Source organism: Bos taurus, chromosome 8 (assembly GCF_002263795.3).
Source record: "Bos taurus isolate L1 Dominette 01449 registration number 42190680 breed Hereford chromosome 8, ARS-UCD2.0, whole genome shotgun sequence".
NCBI classification, from domain to species: Eukaryota; Metazoa; Chordata; class Mammalia; order Artiodactyla; family Bovidae; genus Bos; species Bos taurus.
This window is the reverse complement of record NC_037335.1, coordinates 59621455-59648560: the sequence shown is the minus strand read 5'-3', so window position 1 is coordinate 59648560 and position 27106 is coordinate 59621455. Positions and strand designations below refer to the sequence as shown.

Below are 27106 nucleotides of genomic sequence, written 5' to 3'. Positions count from 1 at the left end.
GTAGAACTTGTTCAAACTCAGAGTGATGCCAAAACCTGCACCTTAGAGTTACTTAGAAAAAGCTTAGAGAGTGGAAAAGGTAGAGAAGGGGAAACCTGTTCCCACAGCCATATCCTAAATATTGTTATTATCCAGAGCCTCTCTAACTCAGCAATCATAAACTAGTATCCTATAGAGACTACTGTATGTGTATAAATATATATATACATGCACATAGACATACACTATATACATAGTATATATATATACACACACACATATATATTGTATATATATACACATGTATATTATATACTTACAGCATTATATATTAAAATATCTACATATGCATAAAGTAACATATAAGTAAAAATTGCTTATAATTATAAAAGATTAGAAACAATCCAAATGTCAATTTGTAAGAAAGTGGTTACATAAATTATGCTATCTGCCAGGGAAGCAGTTGAAAAAAGAAGGAAAATGCTATTATGAAATTATAATTATGAAAACATCTCCAGGACATAATGTTAGGGTTCAGAATAGTTTAAGAAAGTGGGGAAATGATAATATATATATATGTGTGTGTGTGTGTGTGTGCATGTGTGTGTGTGTATTTGCTTTATTTGCACAAAGAAGCACTGCTGAATATATGATAAACTAATAAAAGTGATTCCTTCTAGGGAGCAGAGATATGGACAAGGATGGGGTATTGGAGCATGACTTTTAAACATGTATCTTTTTATGAGTTACTTATTCATAAATAAATAAGTGAAAATGAACAATCTAATAGAAAATGGGCACAAACCATTAACAGTCGTTTCCATAAAAAGATGTACAAAGGCTAATTAACATAAAAATTATTGCTGTCACTCAAAATTAAGGAAAGATAGATAATGAAATGTCATTTTCCACAAAAGAGTCTGGTAAAGATAAAAAAGACTGACAATACCAATTTGGCAGGAATATGGAGAAGTGAGAAGTCTTTGTTATAGATAGAAATATAAATAGATATAACCTTTTTAGAGGGCAATCTGGCAATACGTATCAAATATTTAATGTGTTTCATTTTTGATCTGGCCAATTCACTTCTAGGAAACTCTCCTAAAGTATATTCACACAAATGTGCCAAAGTATATGGCGTATAAAATGGTGTTCATTTAGGACCATTTATCGCAGCAAAACATTGTAGAAATATTTTTCGGAGGGGGCACCTGGATATAAATGGAGACACTTAAAATGTTAATCAGTAAGAAACTGGTTAAATCAATTAAGGTATATTGATACAATGGAAAACTATGTTGTATTAAATGAATTAATATCAGGAGGAGAAGGGGATGACAGAGGATGAGATGGTTGGATGACATCACCAACTTGATGGACATGAATTTGAGCAAGCTCTGGGAATTGGTGATGGACAGGGAAGCCTGGCTTGCTGTAGTCCACGGGGTCACAAAGAGTCAGACACCACTGAGCAACTGAACTGAACTGATAGCTAATATTGCACAGGGGTTTTTGAATGGTTCTGGTTGGCCCTTGAAACACTCGAGTATTAAGCACAGCAGCACCTGTGCAGTTTAAAATCTGTGTATAATTTATAGTTGGCTCTCAGTATCTGAGGTTTCACATCCACCGATTTAGCCATCCTTGGACTGAGTAGTACCACAGTACATATTTCTTGAAAAAAAATCTGTATGTCAGTGGACTCATGCAGTTCAAACCTGTTATATTCAAAGATCAAAGGTAAACAGTTGAAGAGTCTTATCCCTAAGAGTGTACCATGTAAATTGTTATAGGTCTTGGCCTTAAGAGAAAATAGTCAAAAAATATAGAAATATGGTTAAAAAATCAAATAAAAATTATAACTTTAAATAGTAATGTCATTAATTTAAAGTCTTCTGATATTTGATATTCTCAGAACACGATGATTCACTGTAAAAAGTTCTGACTCCCTTTTAAAAACTCATAAAGTATTTAAAAGGTAGATCATGCAAGGTTTTTAATAATGATGAAATAAATTGGAAAACAGAAATAATGAATGTTAATAAATTCTAGTCAAATTGTAAGATATGGGTTGAAAATGTTTACTTTGACATATGTGTATTTGAAATGATAAATAGATTATTCTTAATGTATTTGCATATATAATTGCTTTTTCCCCTTCTTCTTAGGAATTAGATACACTTAAGCAACATCTAGATTCACTGAATATGAAAAAAGAGAGCTTGGAAGCTCTAAGTATAAAATGAAGTAAAAGTTTTCATATTACTCAGCTGCAAAAGGTAATTCAGTTGAATATATTAACGGAACTCATTCAGGTATATATTTATTTAGTAGTTTCCTAACAGAAGTATAATTTCTTTCCCATTCAGAACTTCAAATATCCTAGTTTAGTAAAAAAGTAGATTCAGTGGGCATGGCAACCCATTCCAGTATTTTTGCCTGGAGAACCCATGGACAGAGGAGGCTGGCAGGCTATAGTCCAAAGGGTCGCAAAGAGTCAGATATGGCAGAGCGATTGAATTGAACTGATTAAACAAATTAGGAAGGTCTACATGTACTATCACAGAGAGATGTCTAAGTGAAAAAAGAAAACTATGAAGCTATGCTTTCATTTGTTCAAGCTACGGTATTTCTTTTCGAGGAGCAATATATAAAAACCAAAATTTGAGACACATCCTCCCCTGAGCCTAGGTCACTGGATTAATTTGGTTTCTGAGCCCTCACTGCACCAGCCCTCATTGTACGGGAGCTTGAAAGAAAGTAGAACCTATGTTGTAGGATTTACATCTACAAGGAGTTTCCTGCCTCACAGACAATGGGGAATATTAGAGGAAAATATCAGCCCCCTCTTGAAATAGCTAAAGACCATATACTCACTGGGTATCCAAACAGACTGTTAAATTCTCTGTTGTTGGCTTGCAGATATCTCTTGTGTTCTGAAAAAGATGAGAGAAATGATGAGCAGGATGCCCCTCTGAGATGAGCCTGGGATGCTGGTTGCCAGTGACTTCACTAGCATCTCACACGTTCTCACCAAGAATATCTGTCCACAAACAGGTGTTGTCTCTTTGTTTAAAGAATCAAGCAATACGGTAAAAAATGGAAACCCTCAAGTGTTCAAGCTTTCTGGAGGCAAGAGGACAAGTAACTTCTGAGGAGCTCTCTACCATTAATGCTTCTAGTAACCCTAGACAATGTTTCCACAGACAACAGGCTGGCCTGCATCAACATTATTGCCAAACACAGAAACCCAAACCTCCTTCATAAGTTAATTACAGCAATAGTTTTAGATATCTGAGGTTCTTTCTAAGGCCAGCCTTTCTTAAATTTGCTCTGAATTAATAAATCATTACCAGTATCTTTTGCACAGAAACCAGCGTGCTGGATGCTGTGAGGAGATAAAAAGATAAGTAAGGCAGAGTCCTTACTTCAAGGGACTTGTGATTTAGTGGAGTCAGCATGATAACAACAACACGTGACAAAATCATCACATCAAAATATACAGATGTCACAAACTATTACAGATAGCTCATTAATGTGTTATAAAACATCTCAAAAGTATAAATTATCAACAGATCTTTCTGTCCTGAATAAAACATTCCTATAGCCTCTTGAATTCTTCATTGGTTCAACAAGCATTTACTGAGTTCTTGGCAGGTGTTAAGCCCTGTGTTAGGAACATTCATGTACGAGTTTTTGTATGGACATGTTTTTATTTCTCTTGGGTATATACATAGGAATAGAATTACTCAGTCATATGGTAACTCTGGTTTTAACATTTTGAGAAACTACCAAACAAGTCTTCACAGCAGTTGCATGATTTTACATTCTTTCTGACAATGTATGAGAATTCCAATTTCTTCATATCCTTGCCAACACTTGTAAAAGACTGTGCTTTTTTATTTTAACTATCTTAGTGGATATGAAGTAATGTCTCATTGTGATTTTGCTTTGCATGTCCATATTGACTAATGAGGGATTCCCTGGTAGCTCAGCTGGTAAAGAATCTGCCTGCAATGCAGGAGACCTGGGTTCAACCCATGGGTCAGGAAGATCCCCTGGAGAAGGGATAGGCTACTCACTCCAGTATCCTTGGGCTTCCCTGGTGGCTCAGCTGGTAAAGAATCTGCTTGCAATGCGGGAGACTGGGATTCAATCCCTGGGTTGGGAAGATCCCCTGGAGAAGGGAATGACTGCCCACAGCAGTATTCTGGCCTGGAGAATTCCATGGACTAATTAATTAGTCCACTGACTAAAGATGATATTGAGTATCTTTTCATGTATTTTATTGAACATTTATATATCTTCTTTGGAGAAATGTCTATTCAGATCCTTTGCTCATTTTTAAACCAGGTTAATTATCTTTTTATCACTGAACTATGAGTTCTTAATATGTTCTGAACAGAAATCAGTTATAAGTGACTTGCAAATATTTTGTCTCTTATTTTAAATGTCACTTTATAATGTACCAAATTCTAACATATTGAATATAATTATGGGTTTTCTTAAGCCTCCTGCATTGGTAGACAGGTTCTTTACCATTAGCACCACCTGGGAAGCCCCTAATTATGGGTTTTCTATTAAGTTCTAGTCTATCCATCTTAAGAAAAAAATGTTTAATTAAAGTACAGTTGGTTTACAATATTGTGTTAGTTTCAGGTGTACAGAAAAGTGATTCAGTTGTTTATATATATATATATATGATTTTTTCAGATAATTTTCCATTATACATTATTATGAGATATTGAATATAGTTCCCTGTGCTATATAGTAAATCCTTGCTGCTTATCTATATTATGTATAGTAGTTTTTATTTGTTAATCCCATACTCCTGATTTATCCCTCCCTCCATTCATCTCTTAAATTATGTAACTTGTAATACAGGATAGAGAGTCTTCTATTTTAACATCTTCTTGGCTATTCTTTTTCTAAAAAGTAATTAATTTGGCTGTGCCGGGTCTTAGTTGCGGCACGCAGATCTTTAATTGTGGCATGTGAACTCTTAATTGTAGCATGTGGGATCTAGTTCCCTGACCAGGGATCGAATCTGAGCCTGGTGCATGGGGAGCGCAGAGTCTTAGCCACTGGACCCCCAGAGATGTTTCTTCTTGGCTATTCTTGTCTATTTTCTCTTCTAGGTAAACTTCAGAATCATTTTGGCCAATTTGCTTAAGACTGGAGTTTTAATTAGAGGTGAAGACAAAGAAAATTTTATTCACTAGATCCTGGGGATGGAGTGAAAGTGGGTTATTAGAAAATGCAGAGCTCCCTCCCATGGGAAGCACAGTCAGGTCTGGAAAATCACACTGCATTTCTCAGGGGGCTAAGATAATATGCTTCTGAAAGCTGAGGAGAGAGCCAGTGATAAGACAGGGACTTTTTGGTTCTTCATGTAATTTCCTTTATTTATCCTCTGGTTGTCAGCAAAAATTACTAAAGATCATGAAATCAGAACAAGACTAAATTTCTTATAGAAAATATCTAAGGGGCCAAAGTCTGCACATTGGGCAATGCTTGAAGTTCAGAATTTGCACAAATTGCAGGAAAGGTGAAACTGGGATGCTTAGTTCCTTTTACCCAAGGATTTAAATATATATATTTCGAAACTACACAGATGAATTTGGAGACAGATGACATTTTTGCACTATTAGTCAGTCCCCCATTCAGTAGCATACTATATCCCCGGAGGGAGACTGGTATGCCCCCAGGAAACCACTTCTTTGTACATGGTGATCACATCTGTACAATCACTTTGCTAACAATACACAGATTCAAGGGATTGGATCTGATAGGCAGAGTGCCTGAAGAACTATGGACGGAGGTACGTGACACTGTACAGGAGGCAGGGATAAGGACCATCACCAAGAAAAAGAAATGTAAAAGGCAAAATGGTTGTCTGAGGAAGCCTTACAAATAGCTGTGAAAAGAAGAGAAGCAAAAGGCAAAGGAGAAAAGGAAAGATATACCCATTTGAATGCAGAGTTCTAAAAAATAGCAAGGAGAGATAAGAAAGTCTTCCTCAGTAATCCATGCAAACAAATAGAGGAAAACAATAGAATTGGAAAGACTAGAGATCTCTTCAAGAAAATTCGAGATACCAAGGGAACATTTCCTGCAAACATGGGCACAATAAAGGACAGAAATGGTATGGACCTAACAGAAGCAGAAGATGTTAAGAAGAGGTGGCAAGAATACACAGAAGAACTATACAAAAAAGATCTTCATGACCCAGATAATCACAATGGTGTGACCACTGGACTAGAGCCAGACATCCTGGAATGCGAAGTCAAGTGGGCCTTAGGAAGCATCACTATGAACAAAGCTGGTGGAGGTGATGGCATTCTAGTTGAGCTATTTCAAATCCTAAAAGATGATGCAGTGAAAGTGCTGCACTCAATATGCCATTAAATTTGGAAAACTCAGCAGTGGCCACAGGACTGGAAAAGACCAGTTTTCATTCCTATCCCAGAGAAAGGCAATGCCAAAGAATGCTCAAACTATTGCACAATTGCACTCATCTCACACACTAGCAAAGTAATGCTCAAAATTCTCTAAGCCAGGCTTTAATAGTATGTGAACTGAGAACTTCCAGATGTTCCAGTTGGATTTAGAAAAGGTAGAGGAACCAGAGATCAAATTGTCAACATCTGTTGGATCATGGGAAAAGCAAGAGAGTTCCAGAAAAATATCTACTTCTGCTTTATTGACTATGCCAAAGTCTTTAACTGTGTGGATCACAACAAACTGAGGAAAATTCTTCAAGAGATGGGAATACCAGACCACCTGACCTACCTCCTAAGAAATGTGTGTGCAGGTCAAGAAGCAACAGTTAGAACTGGACATGGAACAACAGACTGGTTCCAAATAGGAAAAGGAGTACGTCAAGGCTGTATACTGTCACCCTGCTTATTAACTTATATGCAGAGTACATCATGAGAAATGCTGGGCTGGAGGAAGCACAAGCTGGACTCAAGATGCTGGGAGAAATATCAATAACCTCAGATATGCAGATGATACCACCCTTATGGCAGAAAGTGAAGAAGAACTAAAGAGCCTTCTGATGAAAGTGAAAGATGAGAGTGAAAAAGTTGGTTTAAAGCTCAACATTCAGAAAACTAAGATCATGGCATCCAGTCCCATCACTTTATGGCAAATAGATGGGGAAACAATGGAAACAGTGACAGACTTTATTTTGAGGAGCTCCAAAATCACTGCAGATTGTGACTGCAGCCATGAAATCAAAAGACGCTTGCTCCTTGGAAGAAAAGTTATGACCAACCTAGGCAGCATACTAAAAAGCAGAGCCATTACTTTGTCTACAAAGGCCCATCTAGTCAAAGCTATGGTTTTTCCAGTGGTCATGTATGGATGTGAGAGTTGGACTAGAAAGAAAGCTGAGGGCTGAAGAATTGATGCTTTTGAACTGTGGTGTTGGAGAAGACTCTTGAGAGTCCCTTGGACTGCAAGGAGATCCAACCAGTGCATCCTAAAGAAAATCAGTCCTGAATGTTCATTCGAAGGACTAACGCTGAAGCTGAAGCTCCAATACTTTGGCCACTTGATGCAAAGAACTGACTCATTTGAAAAGACCCTGATGCTGGGAAAGATTGAAGGAGGGAGGAGAAAGGGACAACAGAGGATGAGATGGTTGGATGGCATCACTGACTCAATAGACATGAGTTTGAGTAAGCTCCAGGAACTGGTAATGGACAGGGAAGCCTGGCGTGCTGCAGTCCATGGGGCTGCAAAGAGTTAGACACAACTGAGCGACAGAACTGATCTGAACAACATAAACAAGTGGCTATAAGTCTTCGCTGGACTAGTTTACCACCCAGCTATGCAGCTTATAATTTGTTCTTCTGGACTAGTATGTTTCTTTCTTGTTTCATTCTCGCAATTACTAGGATTAGCTGAATAAAGGTGGGGCAATTTGAGATGGGACTGACAGAAAGTTTGGTTGTACTTTATTTTGACTAGTTCGTGGCTTATTTACAACCTGATGATATGAGAGCTTCTGCTAACCATTATAATTTAGGTTGTGCAAAGCAATGGAACATGTATGGCTCAGATAACTTAGATGCATCTAGGATTTAGAGGTGCTGCATGGCCTATGCTCTTTGTACAGGAACTTTCTCAGGGACCCAGATGGCTGCCTGATTAAAGCAGAGTACCAGGGTAGAACTGGTGTTTCTATGGTATTAAGGTGATCCAGTACATGAGCAGGTTGCTTTTCTACTATGTTCATTCTCAATTTGCTCAGGCATTGGTTAATAAAATCAGTCTCTCCCCTGGTGTTTGCCTTTCCAACCAAACCCGACACACCAGCACAGCCTCTAAATTTTTTCAAAAATATTATTTTATGCTGCTTGATAAGTTTCTAATATTTTCTTATTGAACTTCACATTCTTATTAAATTTAACCCTAGATATAACTATGTTTTTATAATTAATTTAAATTGGAGGATAACTACTTTTACGGTATTGTGATGGTTTTTGCCATGCATCAACATGAATCGGCCACAGGTATACATGTGTTCCCCTGCCCCCATACTAACTATGTTTTTAACTTAATAAAGGTCTAACAGGTTTTCCCAGCAACTTATCTAGGTGTAGCAAGCTATCCCATCTAAGCATAGCAGCCCCAAGGGATACATGGAGTTGAGGCTCTGCACAACAACTGAATACATACCTCCCTCTTTGAGTTTAGGAGTAAAATAAAGCAGGCAGATCCCAAAGTTCAGAGCCTGAGTTGGTGGAGACAGACTGAGACTTCAAAGTGGGTAATGGGATTAACCAAAACCTAGTTCTGGCTCTTTGATCCCAGGCCTGCTATGAAAAAGAAGAGTAGGATTTTCACCATGAAGGAAAGAAAAAATTGAGGCCTAGAAAGTTGAATTTCTTAAGATGCCTCTGAAAAAAGGAAAAGCTGGAACAATGAGAAAAGTGGTTAAAACTTCAGTTAGCACAATCATCTAGAAGAAACTAAAAGTCTGAGAGAAAAAGAAGACAAACTTAAGGAAAGAGAGTAGCCAGTCATGTTTGAGATACTAAAGACAGAAAAAAAAAGTTTTAGATGAGACAATAAAGGATTAATTCAAGATTCCCTAGGGCTTGTGAATACTGTTGAGAAAAGACTAGGATGACCAAGTGTTTTCCCCATTGCATGTTAATTCAAAGTTTATTTGTGTTTGGCTGAAGCAAGAGTGAGAAAATGTGAATTACAGATGAGAAGTTAGAACTATAGAAGATTGCAAATTAGCTTAGACAAGGAGAGTCTAGGAGATGGTCTAGTTGAAGTAGTCATGGCTATGGAATTCAAGGGGACAAACATTAACTCTTTTTATGGCTGAATAATATTCCATTTGGGTGTGTGTGTGTGTGTGTGTGTGTGTGTGTGTGTGTGTAGCAGCTGGGATCCATTCATCTGCCTGTGAACACTTAGGTTGTTTCCATGTCTTGGCTATCGCAAACAGTGCTGCTGAAAACATAAGGGGTGCATGTTCTGGTGATGGCCATTCTGACAAGTGTCAGGCGGGTATTTCATTGTAACTTGATTTGCATTTTAATAATTAGCAATGTTGAGCACATTTTTTCATGTGCCTACTGGCTATTTGCACTTCTTTTTTGGAGAAATGTCTAGGTATTCTGTTCATTTTTTTACTGGGTTGTTTGGCTTTTCTGTTGCTGTTATTAAATTGTATGAGCTGTTTAGAAATTAAGTCCTTGTTGGTCACATCGTTTGCAAATATTTTCTCCCAATCCATAAGTTGTCTTTTCATTTTGCCTATGGTTTCCTTTGCTGCACAAAAGCTTGTAGGTTTGATAAGGTACAATTTATTTTTGCTTTAATTTCTATTGTCTTGGGAGACTGACCAAAGGCATTGTTGTAACATTGTTACGGTTTATATCAGAATGTTTTTAATATGTTCTCTTCTGGGAGTTTTATGGTGTTATATTTTTAAGTCTTCAAGCCATTTCAAGTTTATTGTTGTGTACTGGTGTGAGAGTATGTTCCGATTTCATTGATTTACACTATCCTCCATGTTTTCTGTTCATAAGAAGATGCAGGAGAAATTGGTCAGTTAGCCTGTTTTCCTTAGCCCTCTCTCTTTCAGCAGTTCTGAGAGTACAAGCAGTCTTGCTGCTTTTTCCCTCTGTTGGGAGTTGCCTGACTTCCTCTTCCTAGAACTAGGGCCTCTGTCCTTGTCATGGGCTACTTCCAGGAATCAGACAACTGCGTAATAACAGAAAGAAAAGAAGGTGTGCTGCTAAGCTGCTAAGTCACTTCAGTCGTGTCTGACTCTGTGCGACCCCATAGACGGCAGCCCACCAGGCTCCCCTGTCCCTGGGATTCTCCAGGCAAGAACACTGGAGTGGGTTGCCATTGCCTTCTCCAATGCATGAAAGTGAAAAGTGAAAGTGAAGTCACTCAGTCACGTCCGACTCCTAGCGACTCCATGGACTGCAGCCTACCAGGCTCCTCCATCCATGGGATTCTCCAGGCAAGAGTACTGGAGTGGGGTGCCACTGCCTTCTCCGAAAGAAGGTGTAGTGTGGCCTTAAATCAGTGACCTAGATTCCTTCTCTGTACCTTCTCCATTCTTCAATAGGAAGCCTAAACATAGAGCTACAGGCTGGTTTGCTTTCTCAAAATTTTATGTCAGAAAAAGATGTTGTTTTTTTTTTTTCATCTCAGGCTGGTTTATCCTTAAAGATGCCTTGGCTGTGATAACCCCAGCTCCTTTTAGTACTTATATTCACCACAGGAAAGCATGAAGTGGTACAGAAATCCTCTCTCACACCATAGCCAGATTCTCTAGCCCTGTCTGTAAAAAGTCTACAAAAGCTGACCTTATCTGCTTCAGCAACTGATTTTCCACATTGACCGCTTCTCTTTTAGCAAGAGGCAGTTGTGAACAATGGGGAGAGGAAAAGGAACACACGTTTTCCTGTTCAACTTCCAATAAAAGTACAAAAGATGAGCAATTGTAACTACTTAAAATTTTCAGAAGGCAAAATGATGGAGCCTCTCATTTTAAGTACAAAGGATTTACTTCTGCAAAGTATATTTCCTTTCCTGGTCAGTTAGCTCAACTGGTAGTTTGGTAGGTTGGCAGTCTATTTATTCGTCCTATATGAGAGTGCACACACACGTGCAAGCATGTATGCACTTTTTAGAGGCAATAATGATGTACAGACTTAAGAGTTTCCCCTACCTCTATTTTGTTTGTCCTCACTTTCCTTTTCAGATACAGACATCTCAGGGCAGTTTCAGTTATTATTCCCCGGAACTTCTGTAAGGAAATAAAAACATTTAGAATGAGAAGTTCTCATTGCCGATACCATTTGACTTAAACATATACTTAAGAAACTTGGAACTTGACCTCTAAAATCCAAAATAAATCTACCTCTAAAAATACATATGTTAAATTTTAGAATTCATTTCAAACATCCTTATCATAAAGTTATAGTTTTAAAACTTGGGAAATAAATTCCATTTTCTAGCAACCAAATCTAAGCTGATAACTATAATCTGTCAGAAAAATTAGCTGAAACTTGGAAACAGGAAAAAGAAATTATTGGGTGATCTTTCAGTGAAGTTCTGGGCCTGTACCTTTGATTAGCTTTTTATTGACTGGAGTGTTCTATAACTCCAGCGGGCAGCAGTTAACTTATAGATTTTCATCTAATATAGATACAAATATTTTATGTCTAGTGGAAAAGATAACTCCAAAATTTAGGACTAACTTTAGGCACCAGTGAGTTAATAATAGTTGGAGAAATGAAGTGCTGGTTATTGTGACAAATTGATCAGTGCATGCTTTCTATAAAAGTATCCAACATTTTTAAAAAGTAAAATGAAATACTGTGTATGCCAAAAAAATTCACATGTGCTGCAAGTTTTGTACCCCAACCTGAGGTCTGTTTCTTCTGCCAGCAGAATCTGTGTGCTCCTAACCAACATTAGCTATTCTAGCATCCCCACTCTTGAGGCACCCTGAGACATCTCAGGAACCCCCACAGTAGGTTCAAATCCCACAGGGCCATCAGCAGCTTTGAGAGGGTAGCTTGGCTAAATGCACACAAGCAGTACAGCTTGGAATGTGAAATGGTTATGACACTTAACAGCCAGCCAGGGACCTGACTAATGAGTATTTAGCTAGAACCAGGCATTCACCCAATCCTCTGACGCTCTCTGCATGCACATCACATTACATAGCAGCCAACTGGAAAGTACATTTAAGCTGTTAAACTCAGAGGAGGAGTGGAAAAATGTGAGGGAAGGGAAGAAGAAATGCAATGTGGGAGGAAAAAGGGAAGAGATGGAGCAAAAAAAAAAAAAAGGATTAGGACCCAGAGAACTGGGTTTCATATCAAAATCTGCTACTAATCAACAACATGTTTGAGGTCTTTACTGCATTAGTAATAAAGAACATTTTATTGAAAAATAAAAAATAACAATGAGACTTGAGACAAGTTATTAACCACTTCATGTCTCAAATTTCTCCTACAATGAGACTATTAAAAAAGAAAATAAATTAAGCAGATACAAGATGGAGGAAAAACTTGATAAGGAATAAATTTGCCAGAGAGAGGTTTAGGGGTAATTATGCATGACAAACTAAATACAACATTAGTTTCCATTAGAGAGCTAAGAAGAAGAGCTGTGAGAGGATTAAATAATATATGACAACATCTCCTACAGTAAAAAAGTAGTCAATCAAGAAATGTCAATATTTTAACATTTTAATATACATGCCTACCAGGTTGGTGAAAAAAAAATTAAGTCTAATAATACTGTGTCTGAGAGAAAGTAGAACTACTGGAACACTTACACACTGTTGCTGATATTAAAAATTGGACAGCTACTTTGGAAAACAATTTGGCCTTATCCAATAAAGCTGATGGAGCATTTACCCTATAACCCAGCTAGTCCATCTTATGAATACACCCAAGGGAAACTGTCACAATACATCACACGCAAGGATGTGTGCCGCTAGCACTGCTCTCAGTGGCAAAGCTGGAAACCAACCAAATGGCTATAACGGTAGAAGAGAGAAGTAACTTGCGGTATGTTCATAAAATGGAAAGCTACATAGTAGTGAAAACGAGTGAGCTAAGTTATACATATTAACATTGTTAAATTTCAGGAATATAATATTTAGGGAAAGAACAAACTGCAAAAGAATACATGAAGTATTATTCCACTTACATAAAGATCATGCAAAACTATATCATCAGGGATAAATACATTCAAGATAAATCTATAAAGAAAAACAAGGGAATGAAAAATACAAAATTCAGGACAGAGGTAGGGAAAGGGAGGGGAAGTGGGATGGAAAAAGCATACTGAGAACTTCAAGCTACACTCGTGCTCATGGTGTTATTCTTTACAACTTACAATTTGTTATAAACTTTATATCTATTCAATATATGATAATAACAAAAGAACTAAAAAATTAAAGTGAATATGGTGGTGGTGGTGGCTGAGTCACTAAGTCATGTCTGACTCCTGTGACCCCATGGATTGCAGCTGCCAGGCTCCTCTGCCCATGGGACTCTCCAGGCAAGAACACTGCAGTGGGCTGCCATTTCCCTCTCCAGGAAAGTGAACGTATCAGATAGGAAATACTCTTCCCCTCTTACTCAGGAAAGTCATTTTCTAAATAACACTTATTAAAAGAGTAGGCCCAATTCAGATTATTACATTAAAATTTTTATTTTGAGATAATTTTAAACTTACAAAAGAGCTGCAAAAATAGTATATAGAGGATTTCCATACACTCTTCACCCACCTTCTTATGTTAATATATAACCTTAAAACAATGACCAAACTAAGAAATTAACCTGGGTATAATACTATTAACCAAAGTATAGAAAATATTTATTTCCAATTCTTCCCACTAAAGTTGTCATGTTGTTGTTCCAGGACCTAACCCAGGATCCCATGTTACATTTACTTGTATGCCTCGTTCAACCTGTGAGTGTTCCTCATTCTTTCCTTGTTTTTCATAATCTTGACAGTGTTGAAGGGTACTGGCCAGCTCTCTTATAGAACGTGCCCCAACTTGCATTTGTGCCCTTCTCATTGTGTCATATCAGGGGGTACATTCTGTCACATGCACTCCTAGTGATGTGAACCTGGAATGCTTAGCTAAGCCGGTGTCTGCCAGAACTTCGCACTGTAAACTTACTATTTTTCCCTTTACAATTACTAAAAATTTGGGAGGGGGAAATCAAAACATTTTAAAAAGAAGATTGAAAAACAGAGTCATACATAAGTCATTAAGGAAAAGTCAAGAAATAATAATGCCAGCCTTTATAAGACAGTTATAGAAACAAAAGCTCTTTTATTTAGACATGAGAATCTAATGGTAGAAGTGAAAGGTCCCACCTTGAACTGATAACCTCCAAGCTGCCTAGACTTTGAAATGAACTGCCTAACATAGAAATGGGGTGGAGGGTGGAGTACTGATCTACCAATCTATAGAGTTCCAACTGGCATCACACTGCAAACCAACTTCAAGTTCCCCCAAGCCACAGCTGTGATTCTGTACTGCCAGCATCCTGCACCCTCCCCACACTTATATATAAAAACTAGTGAATTTACAAACTGCGAAGTATTAGAGAAAGTCTTTATAATTAGCATAGTCTGAAAACTACATAAACTAAAACACAGTATAGTCTAGCAAGGGCATATTTGTGATACAAACATAGCCAATGACTCAGTACTAGAATATCACAGACGGCATGCACACAGTCACTGCTGACTTTCAAATAGCAAATCTGTCTTCCAGAGAAGAGAGCTCTTTACCAACGAAGGAACAAACCCTGATTGACTTGAATGCTTATGAGAATCTGAGGAAGGACTCTCACATAGAAGAGATGTACCCATCATCCCTGGACTAAAAGAAGAGCTACGTTTTTCCCCAAAACAGTTGTGTAAAACTATGGATGCTTCCAGTCTACTCCATTAAGGTGTCTCTGTGTTAGCTATTACAGCCGATGCACAAATCCCCAGAGTTACCCCAGAAATCAGTGTTCCTCTGTGTCAATCCCCACCCCCATGAATCTCAGCAAAGGTAATAGAAGTTTTCTGCTTAATTCTTTCTTCTCTTTTTAAAAAATTCAACAGAAACACCTATATTAAGGGCTGCCCTGGTGGCTCAAAGGGTAAAGCGTCTGCCTGCAATGTGGGATACCCGGGTTTGATCCCTGGGTTGGGAAGATCCCCTGGAGAAAGAAATGGCAACCCACTCTGGTATTCTTCCCTGGAAAATCCCATGGATGGAGAAGCCTGGTAAGCTATAGTCCATGGGGTTGCAAAGAGCTGGACACGACTGAGCAACTTCACCTATACTAAAAAAAAAATAAAAAGCAAGTCTTACCCTGAAAGGCTTTAAAAGGCACAGCCTGAAAACTGCCAGAACTCCACACTACACCTCTCTTCTTAGTGGCAGTCCTTGCCTTACCCCTCCCTTATTTCAACCATAAATTCTTTCTGACAGGAAAACAGTCTAGTAAAACAAAGATCTTCTAAACTTAGTAACTTTAAACCTGTGGTTGGGAAAGGAAGAGGTTGAAATACCTACTAGTCTATGAGACCACTTACTTAGATGGCTAGATCTCCTTCAGTTTCCTATGTCTGATTCCTGGCTTCTGGGAACTTGTCAAATTCTGTGTACGTGTTTGTGTGTGTGTTTTAAAACTGTTTCCTTTAAATACGGAAAATGAAGAGAGCTTCAAAACCCTCGTCTGCAACCTGCTTCTTCCAAAGGTGGTTCATGGATCCCTCATAACCTTCCAATTAACTTGGATTTGGTTTCAAGTGGTTTAAAGCAAAAAGAATATAGGATGAATATAAAACAAAACTTCAAAACAATGGAACAGAAAAAATCCTGCAAAACAGAACAGTTTCTTAGCCACTGCTTTTATTTTCAAACTCATGGTCTTCCCCAGGAGTTATCTGCTCAGCTTATAAGACAGGCTTTGTAAAGCAACTGTGTACTACAGAACCCCCTCTTTTCTGCCTAGAGTTTTAATTTGGGTCTGAACAAATGTTGGAGTCCACATAATCTCCTGGCACTTGTAATTTTGCTGTCTTGCAGAGAAAGTTCCTTATTAGGTAGTGTAACACTGACGCTTTGGGATAATTTATTTTCCCTTTCTTTCAGTCTATAAAAGTGAGTCAGTGTTTTACTAAGCTGGTCTTGACTATTTTACACATACATGTAGTTAACAAGTATCTGTTCAATGGAATCTTAGAAACTAAGTGCTATGTTCTTTTTTAAACAAATTTTATTTGTTTTTTGGGAGCAAGAGTGAGATAATGAAAGAGTGCTGACTGCTGGGGAGCCTGGACACCCCTACACTATTCTAAGCTGGATTCCTAAATTATCTGTACTTGGGCTTCCCAGGTGGTGCTAGTAGTAAAGAACCCACCTGCCAGTGCAGGAGGCATAGAGACTCGGGTTCAATCCCTGGGTTGGGAAGATCCCCTGAAGGAGGAAATGGCAACCTACTCCAGTACTCTTGCCTGGAGAATCCCATGGCCAGAGGAGCCTGGCAGGCTACGGTCCATGGCGTCGCAGAGTCGGTCACGACTGAAGCAACTAAGCACAGCACAGCACAAATGACACTTCCCCTCAGTTTTCTAGCTTTTCTCATCTATAATAAAAGGCAATACCTGTCATTTTCCTTTATCACTCCCTGCCCCGCCAAAATTTAATGTAAAGCAGGTTTTTTTTCCCCAAAAGCTATTATGTAGAGCAAGGAGGTTTCAGAACCCTATTCTGAACTGGATTAAGGGTAGAGGGGAGAGAGGAGGAGAGAGGAGGAAAAGGGACTTCCTCTCCTTCAACTTGAATAACTCTGACTTTATCTGGGATTTTTCTATATTTTAAATGGAAAAAATAGTTTCTCCTGCTAAAAAAAATGTTGGAAGATCAGCTGGTGCTTCTGGGGTAAGTGCTTACTTGAGCAAGTGAAAATGTATGTTTGTAGATGGAACTTAACCTCTAGCTAGTCCTTAACAGCCTCTCTCAGTGTCCCTAACACTGGCAACTATGTGGTCTTAACACAAATTACCAAAAAAAGTTGGAACTACTGGGAACCTCAGAAAATATTTCACCTCCTCACCCCCATCTTTTCTATTCCCACGGTGATACCACAGTTCATTAAGACATTTAGTCTTCTCTTCCCTTGTTTTCATGGCAATTAATTATGGTTTTCCTCCATGCCTCTTTGACAGCCCTGCAGTGTGATGTGGTAGTCATGTACAGATGTGAGAGCTGGACCATAAAGAAGGCATAGCACTGAAGAATTGATGCTTTCGAACTGTGATGCTGGAGAAGACTCTTGAGAGTCTCTTGGACAGCAAGGAAATCAACCCTGAATACTCACTGGAAGGACTGATGCTGAAGCTGAAGCTCCAATACTGTGGCCACCCGATGCAAAGAGCCAACTCACTGGAAAAGACCCTGATGCTGGGAAAGGTTGAAGGCAGGAGATGAAGAGGACAGACTGGACAAATTCTGGGAGACAGTGGGGGATAGGGAGGCCTGGCATGCTGCAGCCCATGGGGTCATAAAGAGTCGTACATGACTTAGCGACTGAAAGCTGAAACTCCAATACTTCGGCCACTTGATGTGAAGAGCTGACTCATTTGAAAAGACCCTGATGCTGGGAAAGATTGAGGGCAAGAGGAGAAGGGGACGACAGAGGATGAGATGGTTGGATGGCATCACCAACTCAATGGACATGGGTTTGGGTAGACTCCGGTAGTTGGTGATGGACAGGGAGGCCTGGCGTGCTGCGGTTCATGGGGTCGCAAAGAGTCGGACATGACTGAGGGACTGAACTGAACTAGGGACTGAACAACAGTGTGATGTAGTGGAATTAGGCTGACCTAACGCTAAACCCTGGAGGCAGCACTATCAAATGTATGACCTTGGTCTAGTGAAATAATCACTCTGAACTACTCCTTATCTCTCACATGAGCATAATCACTTCACTTTGGTTGCAAGGACTCTTTGCAACACAGAGGAGCCTGACAGGTTCCTCTGTCCATGGAATTTTCCAGGCAAGAATACTGGAGTGGGTTGCCATTTCTTCCTCTGAGGGATCTTCCTGACCCATGGCTCAAACCCAGGTCTCTTACATCTCCTGCACTGGCAGGTAGATTCTTTACCACTAGAGCCAGCTGGGAAGCCCCCTATATAAGATAAAAGTATATCAAGTATTTTTTTTACAGTGCCTTGAAGCAGGGCAAAGACTAACCGAGTTTTGCCAAGAAAATGCACTGGTCATAGCAAACACCCTCTTCCAACAACACAAGAGAAAACTCTACACATGGACATCACCAGATGGTCAACACCGAAATCAGATTGATTATATTCTTTGCAACCAAAGATGGAGAAGCTCTATACAGTCAAGACCAGGAGCTGACTGTGGCTCAGACCATGAACTCCTTATTGCCAAATTCAGACTTAAATTGAAGAAAGTAGGGAAAACCACTAGACCATTCAGGTATGACCTAAATAAAATCCCTTATGATTATACAGTGGAAGTGAGAAATAGATTTAAGGGCCTAGATCTAATAGATAGAGTGCCTGATGAACTATGGAATGAGGTTCATGACATTGTACAGGAGACAGGGATCAAGACCATCCCCATGGAAAAGAAATGCAAAAAAGCAAAATAGCTGTCTGGGGAGGCCTTACAAATAGCTGTGAAAAGAAGAGAAGTGAAAAGCAAAGGAGAAAAGGAAAGATATAAGCATCTGAATGCAGAGTTCCAAAGAATAGCAAGAAGAGATAAGAAAGCCTTCCTCAGCGATCAATGCAAAGAAACAGAGGAAAACAACAGAATGGGAAAGACTAGGGGTCTCTTCAAGAAAATGAGAGCTACCAAGGGAACATTTCATGCAAAGATGGGCTCGATAAAAGACAGAAATGGTACGGACCTAACAGAAGCAGAAGATATTAAGAAGAGATGGCAAGAATACACAGAAGAACTGTACAAAAAAGATCTTCACGACCCAGATAATCACGATGGTGTGATAACTGACCTAGAGCCAGACATCCTGGAATGTGAAGTCAAGTGGGCCTTAGAAAGGTCACTAAGAACAAAGCTAGTGGAGGTGATGGAATTCCAGTCAAGCTATTTCAAATTCTGAAAGATGATGCTGTGAACGTGCTGCACTCAATCTGCCAGCAAATTTGGAAAACTCAGCAGTGGCCACAGGACTGGAAAAGGTCAGGTTTCATTCCAATCTCAAAGAAAGGCAATGCTAAAGAATGCTCAAACTACTGCACAATTGCACTCATCTCACATGCTAGTAAAGTAATGCTCAAAATTCTCCAAGCCAGGCTTCAGCAATACGTGAACTGTGAACTTTCAGATGTTCAAGCTGGTTTTAGAAAAGGCAGAGGAACCAGAGATCAAATTGCCAACATCCATTGGATCATGGAAAAAGCAAGAGAGTTCCAGAAAAACATCTATTTCTGCTTTATTGACTATGCCAAAGCCTTTGACTGTGTGGATCACAATAAACTGTGAAAAATTCTTCAAGAGATGGGAATACCAGACCACCTGTTCCTGCCTCTTGAGAAACCTGTATGCAGGTCAGGAAGCAACAGTTAGAACTGCACGTGGAAACAACAGACTGGTTCCAAATAGGAAAAGGAGTACAAGGTGGTATATTGTCACCCTGTTTATTTATCTTATATACAGAGTACATCATGAGAAATGCTGGACTGGAAGAAACACAAGCTGGAATCAAGATTGCCAGGAGAAATATCAATAACCTCAAATACGCAGATGACACCACCCTTATGGCAGAAAGTGAAGAGGAACTAAAAAGCCTCTTGATGAAAGTGAAAGTGGAGAGTGAAAATGTTGGCTTAAAGCTCACATTCAGAAAACTAAGATCATGGCATCTGGTCCCATCACTTCATGGGAAATAGATGGGGAAACAGTGGAAACAGTGTCAGACTTTATTTTTTGGGGCTCCAACATCACTGCAGATGGTGACTACAGCCATGAAATTAAAAGATGCTTACTCCTTGGAAGGAAAGTTATGACCAACCTAGATAGCATATTCAAAAGCAGAGACATTACTTTGCCAACAAAGGTCCGTCTAGTCAAGGCTATGTTTTTTCCTGTGGTCTTGTATGGATGTGAGAGTTGGACTGTGAAGAAGGCTGAGCACCGAAGAACTGAGGCTTTTGAACTGTGGTGTTGGACCAAGACTCTTGAGAGTCCCTTGGACTGCAAGGAGATCCAACCAGTCCATTCTGAAGGAGATCAGCCCTGGGATTTCTTTGGAGGAAATGATGCTGAAGCTGAAACTCCAGTACTTTGGCCACCTCATGCGAAGAGTTGACTCATTGGAAGAGACTCTGATGCTGGGGGGGATTGGGGGCAGGAGGAGAAAGGGATGACAGAGGATGAGATGGCTTGATGGCATCACTGACTCGATAGATGCAAGTCTGAGTGAACTCTGGGAGTTTGTGATGGACAGGGAGGCCGGCGTGCTGCGATTCATGGGGTTGCAAAGAGTCGGACACGACTGAGTGACTGAACTGAACTGAACTGCACATATTTAGGTGAGCTTCTTTCAAGGCACTGTTCTTATCCCTGTTTTTTGTGTGGGTTCTTCCCTGAGTTATGTATGATATCATGTCCCCTCATGGCATCTCTAGCCCTGGCTCCTAAAGCTATATCTAGTTCCAAACTTAAACAGTTAGACATTTCCTCTTAGGTGGTCACTTGCATCTCAAGATAAACATATTCCAAAATGACATTGCTTACCTTCTCTGCTAGTTAGCATATCTGTTCTATGCTAACTAGCAGAATACAGAAGTTATTCTGTAACTTGTTTGTAAAATTTAAGAGTTACCATCTGTTCCTCCTCTGATCACCTGTCAGATTCTATAAATTCCATCTGAGAGTCTCCTGAAGCTACTATCTCCTTTCTAATCCCTCTAACATATCAGATTCTTTATACTTACTCCTGTATTCAAGTTCCTGTGATTTGCTTCCAATTTTATAAACTGTCCACTGCTGCCCTAGAGCAGACAATGGTCATGACTTCTTACCAGCTCAGAAACCTTCAGTGGCTTCCCATGGGTTACTGAATTAAGTTCAGCCACACATACAAGATGCTATAGTTTGAACACAAACTGTTCTTTCATCTTTCTTTGCCACTATTTACCTTTATTCAAAATGGCCTATGTACTTTTCCCTCTGTATGGCCCGTGCTTTCCTGCACCTATGCCATTGCTCACACTGTTCCTTCCAAGGCTAATGCCCTACTCTGTTATCAGTTAAAATCTTTCAAAGGTGAACTTACAAAGGCCTGTTCAAATCCCATGAACTTCTCAATGACATTTCTCTGCTTTCCTGATCCAAAAATAATATTTCTCCCATCCTAACTCCCATACCACTTGGTTGACGTTATTTCCCTAAAACTAATAGTTGTTCTTGTGCTATAATTATTTTTCTCAACTTCATCCCTCTTGGCAAGTGTGAAAATGCCTACGTAATTTCTGTATCCTCTAAAGCCCTAGCACAGGGCCTGGCTTCTAAATAGGAGATCAGATGTAAAAAAAAAATTTGTGAACTTGAAAAAGGAATAAAGACAAGCAATTGGTGAGTTCATTAAGAAAATCAGACCAAGGAAATCCTTTCTGAATAATACATGTTATAAGATGTCTCCTTCTAATAATTTCATCAAGACAACTCCCATCAAGAACACACTTTATCTGATGATTTACCTGGGATCTGTACATCTCTCAGTTAAAACCAACCCAAAGAGATAGTGTCCTTAGCTGAACTACTTCATTAGATACACATGTGGCGGCCAGAAAGTGGGGACAATCTGTGACTTACATAACCTCAAATCCTAAACTCTAAGGGATTTTCTGGCCCCACGTGCCACTTCTCTGTTGGTGGTCTATGCTCCATTATTTCATAACCGAAGGCAGAACATTTCTAATGCTACCAGGTCAACAAGCTGTGGGAGTTCAAGTAACTCCCATATGAGGCTCCTGGTGCCCACATATCCCCAGGAAGCACTGGCTTTGAGACTAAACTGGGAGTTGACAACTAAAGTTGTCAAGTGGTTTTCTCATATCAAATGGGGTTTTATTGGGTCTAAGGAGAGTGAGTCACAGAGGGATCAGACTCAATCAAACTAAACCCAAATGAGAAGAATAACATTGCCTTCCACTCCCACCAGGCATGTCTGAGCTGGGAGCCATCCTGGATCTTGCGTGGCCTCTCAGGGTCACTTTGGTTCTGAAAATTACAGAATTCCACAATTGGAAAAGCACCGGGAGATAAATGGTTCATTCTCCCACTCAGAGCAATCATTCCCCAGCAATCCTGGCCACCTTGCTTAAATACTTCCAGTGACGAAGAAATCACTATCTCTTAAGATAGCCTCTGCATTTTCAGACAAGTCTATTTATAAATTCCTTTATTCATTAGATTTCTCCTGACCTTTATAAGCCCTGGAGGCAAGCAAGCGCCAACAATAGGGCCTGCCTGAATTCTATCTTATCCTAGCTCGTGAGCACTGAGATGAACAAGCATGCACACCTTGAGGGTGCTACTTTATATATTACCCTTCACCCACCATCACCTTCCATCATGTGGCAATGTGGTCACCTGTGAGCCCTGAAATCTGGCTGATCCACCTACTACAAAAGCAGCAGTCAATAAAATGAACTATGAGCACCTTATCTGTTTTCCGCACAGATCTAGGACACCTTAGCTTTGCTGCTTGCCCTAATTCTTAAATGCACTCAACTCCAATCTTATTCAACCTCAAATCCTTTTAGAGATTTCAATTCTCTGTTAGCTCCCAGAGATTTCCAATAACCTAACTCTACATATTTCAATTCCAATCCAACAAATTCAAATCATGTGCTAGCTCAACTGGTTGGGCCTACTCAGACAAATGCTATGTAAAGCAAGAGTAATAGTTCTGCTCATTGCAGTCCTGACAACAGACTGAGCAGGTGGGCACAATTATTTATTTTACAGGCTTCCTCAGCAACTCCAATTAATGGAGAATCCCTACACTCCCTTAATTTCAGTAACTTCTGATGGACTTCTTCTGGGTTATGCTGAGTGGTCAGTTGTATGGCTGATCTCAGGAAACTGTGGAGTGCTTGATAAGGAAGCTACAGGATCCAAAAGGACAAATATGGTAAAAATTTGGGAACCAGATTTTAAACATGCTCACCCACGCCCTTGAAAGTTAACAAGAACTCAATATTCGTGAATGTTTAACCATCTATGGAAATATTTTCTGAAGTAATCTTCTTAAGAGATGATTTACAAATGTGCTGATAAGATTAAAATACAGCCTAAATAAATCTCAGCATGGGGCTTAGGTCCCTCTCTAAAAAGGGAGGCATGAAATTAAAATAGAACTAATCTAAGAGAAACTACTCATTAACACCAACATATTGGTCATGAGAAAGTGAAGGAGTGACTGTTTTTAGAATAAAAATTATTCAACCACTATTTCAACCACTGCCTGGGGAGAAGTTTTTCTGATAATAATGCCAATCAGAATTATTTGGAAAGAAGTATCACTAGAACAGAACAGTTTATCAGACTATCAGAATACCATATCTTAATGTAAATACCACATAGAAACATCCAGTTCTCTTTGTTGTAATTCTGGGACCTTGAATTTGGTTTCCTGGGTAGAGCTGGCCACTAGAAAGCAATGACCTGAACATTACAAGATTTCCCATGGTAAAACTTCTAAATTAGGTATTTTGTTGATAAATTATTCTTTCCAGGAAGAAAAGAGTGAATTGATTCCCTAGGACCTGATTACTCTTAGGATAAGCCATAAATTGAACCAAATTTGTAAGCCCTGGATTGGTGATGACTACAGCAGGGTATAGATTTGAGAGGCCCGACCTTAGTAGTTTGTTGTCTCAGCCTCACTACCTCATTTTTCCACAACAATATGGTATTTATAAAATGCAATGATTAGAGATTCATGAGCTCTAACATTTTAACTCAACCCTGAGTCTTCCCTTTCACTTTTCACTTTCATGCATTGGAGAAGGAAATGGCAACTCACTCCAGTGTTCTTGCCTGGAGAATCCCAGGGACAGGGGAGCCTGGTGGGCTGCTGTCTATGGGGTTACACAGAGTCAGACACGACTGAAGTGACTTAGCAGCAGCAGCAGCAGCTGAGTCTTTTCATCTATACATAAGGTTGGACAAGATAATTTCCACTGCCCTTTCCAGTCTTAGAATTATTCTTGCTATTAGAAATAACAAGATTTCAGTAAGGTGCCTAGTTACAAACAAAATTTACAACTAAACGGCCTTTCTAGATACTTATAATAAGCAGCTGGGGAAAAAATGGGAAAAGTGCCATTTACATAGGGCGTGTGTGTGTGTGTATGTGTGTGTGTGCACACATGCTAAGTCACTTCAGTCATGTCCAACTCTTTCATAGGGCAAGAAGATTTAAAACTAGGAATATGCCTGACAATAAATGTACAGATCAATATAAAAAGTTGCAAAATTTTACTGAGGTCTGTAGAAGAAGACCTGAATTAACATAGAAATAACATGTTCCTGATAGGGAGACTCAATATTGCAGAAATATACACTATCCCCCAGTTTAAGCCACAATTTCAATACAATCACAACCAATGGAACTTTTTTGAAATCAAATACATTTAAAAATGTATATGTAAAGAGAGCACTTATTTAGTATCTTTCCAGTTGGGGTTTCCTAGAGGAGGCACAATTTTCTAAGTTTTTTGTATAAAAGAAAGTCTTGTATACTTTTTGAAGGCAAAAAACCCCACTTTTCATTGCTTTAATACATCATCAAGCCTAGAACATACATGTAGTACTGTGAACCTGGCATTCTCAGATTTAATAGCTGTATAAAGCCAGCTTTCATAAGCAACCTTGAAAGCTCATACTATAGACTGATTTTACTGAAGCATAAATCTGAATTGGGCGCTCTGTGAAGTCAGTGTGCGGTAGTCAGTAAAACAGTGAGTGAGCCTAGCTGACTGCCTAGAATTTGCATCTCAAAGAGGTTGATTTTCGTGTGTATTCTATGAGCTATCATTTATGTAGTAATTTTCATTTAAGACCCAGAAGCTACTTCAGTTCAATTCAGTTTAGTCGCTGAGTCGTGTCCAACTCTTTGTGACCCCATGAACCACAGCATGCCAGGCCTCCCTATCCATCACCAATTGCCAGACTCTACCCAAACCCATGTCCATTGAGTCGGTGACACCATACAACCACCTCATCCTCTGTCGTCCCCTTCTCCTCCTGCCCTCAATCTTTCCCAGAATCAGGGTCTTTTCAAATGAGTCAGCTCTTCGCATCAGGTGGCCAAAGTACTGGAGTTTCAGCTTCAACATCAGTCCTTCCAATGAACACCCAGGACTGATCTCTTTAGGATGGATTGGTTGGATCTCCTTGCTGTCCAAGGGACTCTCAAGAGTCTTCTCCAACACCACAGTTCAAAAGCATCAATTCTTTGACCCTCAGCTTTCTTTATAGTCCAACTCTCACATCCGTACATGACTACTGGAAAAACCATACCCTTGACTAGATGGACCTTTGTGGACAAAGTAATGTCTCTGCTTTTTAATATGCTGTCTAGGTTGGTCATAGCTTTTCTTCTAAGGAGCAAGCGCCTTTTAATTTCACGGCTGCAGTCACCATCTGGAGTGATTTTGGAGCCCCCCAAAATAAAGTCAGTCACTGTTTCCACTGTTTCCCCATCTATTTTCCATGAAATGATGGGACCGGATGCTATGATCTTAAGTTTTCTGAATGTTGAACTTTAAACCAACATTTTCACTTTCCTCTTTCACTTTCATCAAGAGGCTCTTTAGTTCTTCTTCACTTTCTGCCATAAAGGTGGTGTCATCTGCATATCTGAGGTTACTGATATTTCTCCCAGCAATCTTGATTTCAGCTTGTGCTTCCTCCAGCCCAGCGTTTCTCATGATGTACTCTGCATAGAAGTTAAATAAGCAGGGTGACAATATACAGCCTTGACGTACTCCTTTTCCTACTTGGAACCAGTCTGTTGTTCCATGTCTAGTTCTAACTGTTGCTTCCTGACCTGCATACAGGTTTCTCAAGAGGCAGGTCAGGTGGTCTGGTATTCCCATCTCTTTCAGAATTTTCCACAGTTTATTGTGATCCACACAGTCAAAGGGTTTGGCATAGTCAATAAAGCAGAAGAAGCTATTTAACTTTTCAATTATATTTTATTTAATATTAATTTATTTTTATTCAATTACATTTTATTCTACAGGAAGAATTATACATTCTAAAGAGTCGGATACAACTGAGCAACTAACACAACAACAGGAAGAATTATACATTACAATGCAATTCACAAATTTAGGACACCTGACAATCTATTCGTGAATGGATACATGCGCGCGCGCGCGCACACACACACACACACACACACACACACACGATGGGTGGTTGGCCACAGGGCTCTGAAGATGCAGAGGAAGAACATGACAAGTTCAAAGTGGGAACAAAAGTGGCTAGGGATGAATGGTTAAAGATCAAGAAGAAAATACAGATTGGGGAAATGAAAGGAGACTGAAGAAACTTTCTGAAGTTTAAATGAAATGAGTAAGGCTATAGAAAGGTTCTAATTTCATTTAACAAATGTGTCAAGTATTACACTAGGGCTAAGAGTTGCAGAAAAGGATCACACACTACCCCTATCACTGCCTTGAAGTGATAGTAGATGAGACATACAAGGAAAAATTGCTCTACAGTGTGGTGGATAGTAGGAGAGAGGTAAGGTCAGGGTGCTGCAGAAGTGCAAATGCAAAGCATCTAAACCAGATTGCAGGGATCTGGTAATGTTTCTCGAGCAGATCTTGAGCTGAGTCTTCAAGAATAAATATGTTAGCTTAGTGAACATGGGAGATGGGAGTTTTCCAGGCAGGAGTGAGGCACAACATATGAAATGGCATGAAGTACATTGCAGAATGCCACTGAAAACTTTAAAAGGTTAGTTAACATCATCAGACTTGTGATTCAGAAAGATACAGCATCAGAATGGAGTCTAGCTTGACTGATGG

The 27106-nt window shown here is 39.4% G+C and overlaps 1 protein-coding gene across 4 annotated transcripts in view; it reads right to left on the bottom strand.

Moving 5' to 3' along the window:
* The window catches only part of LOC516849 (phospholipid-transporting ATPase FetA), a 110741-nt gene that overhangs the window by 62019 nt on the left and 21616 nt on the right, over positions 1–27106 (bottom strand). For 3 of the 4 annotated variants that reach the window (XM_059889555.1, XM_010807956.4, XM_010807958.4), the window contains 2 exons: positions 11195–11272; positions 2857–2915 (listed from right to left, as the gene is read on the bottom strand). In XM_059889555.1, coding sequence (XP_059745538.1) covers positions 2857–2915; positions 11195–11237 — 102 coding nt within the window. In that variant the 5' untranslated portion in view covers positions 11238–11272. Of the gene's footprint in view, positions 1–2856; positions 2916–11194; positions 11273–27106 lie in introns of those variants that run through there. The other variant, XM_059889556.1, reaches the window with a different exon arrangement.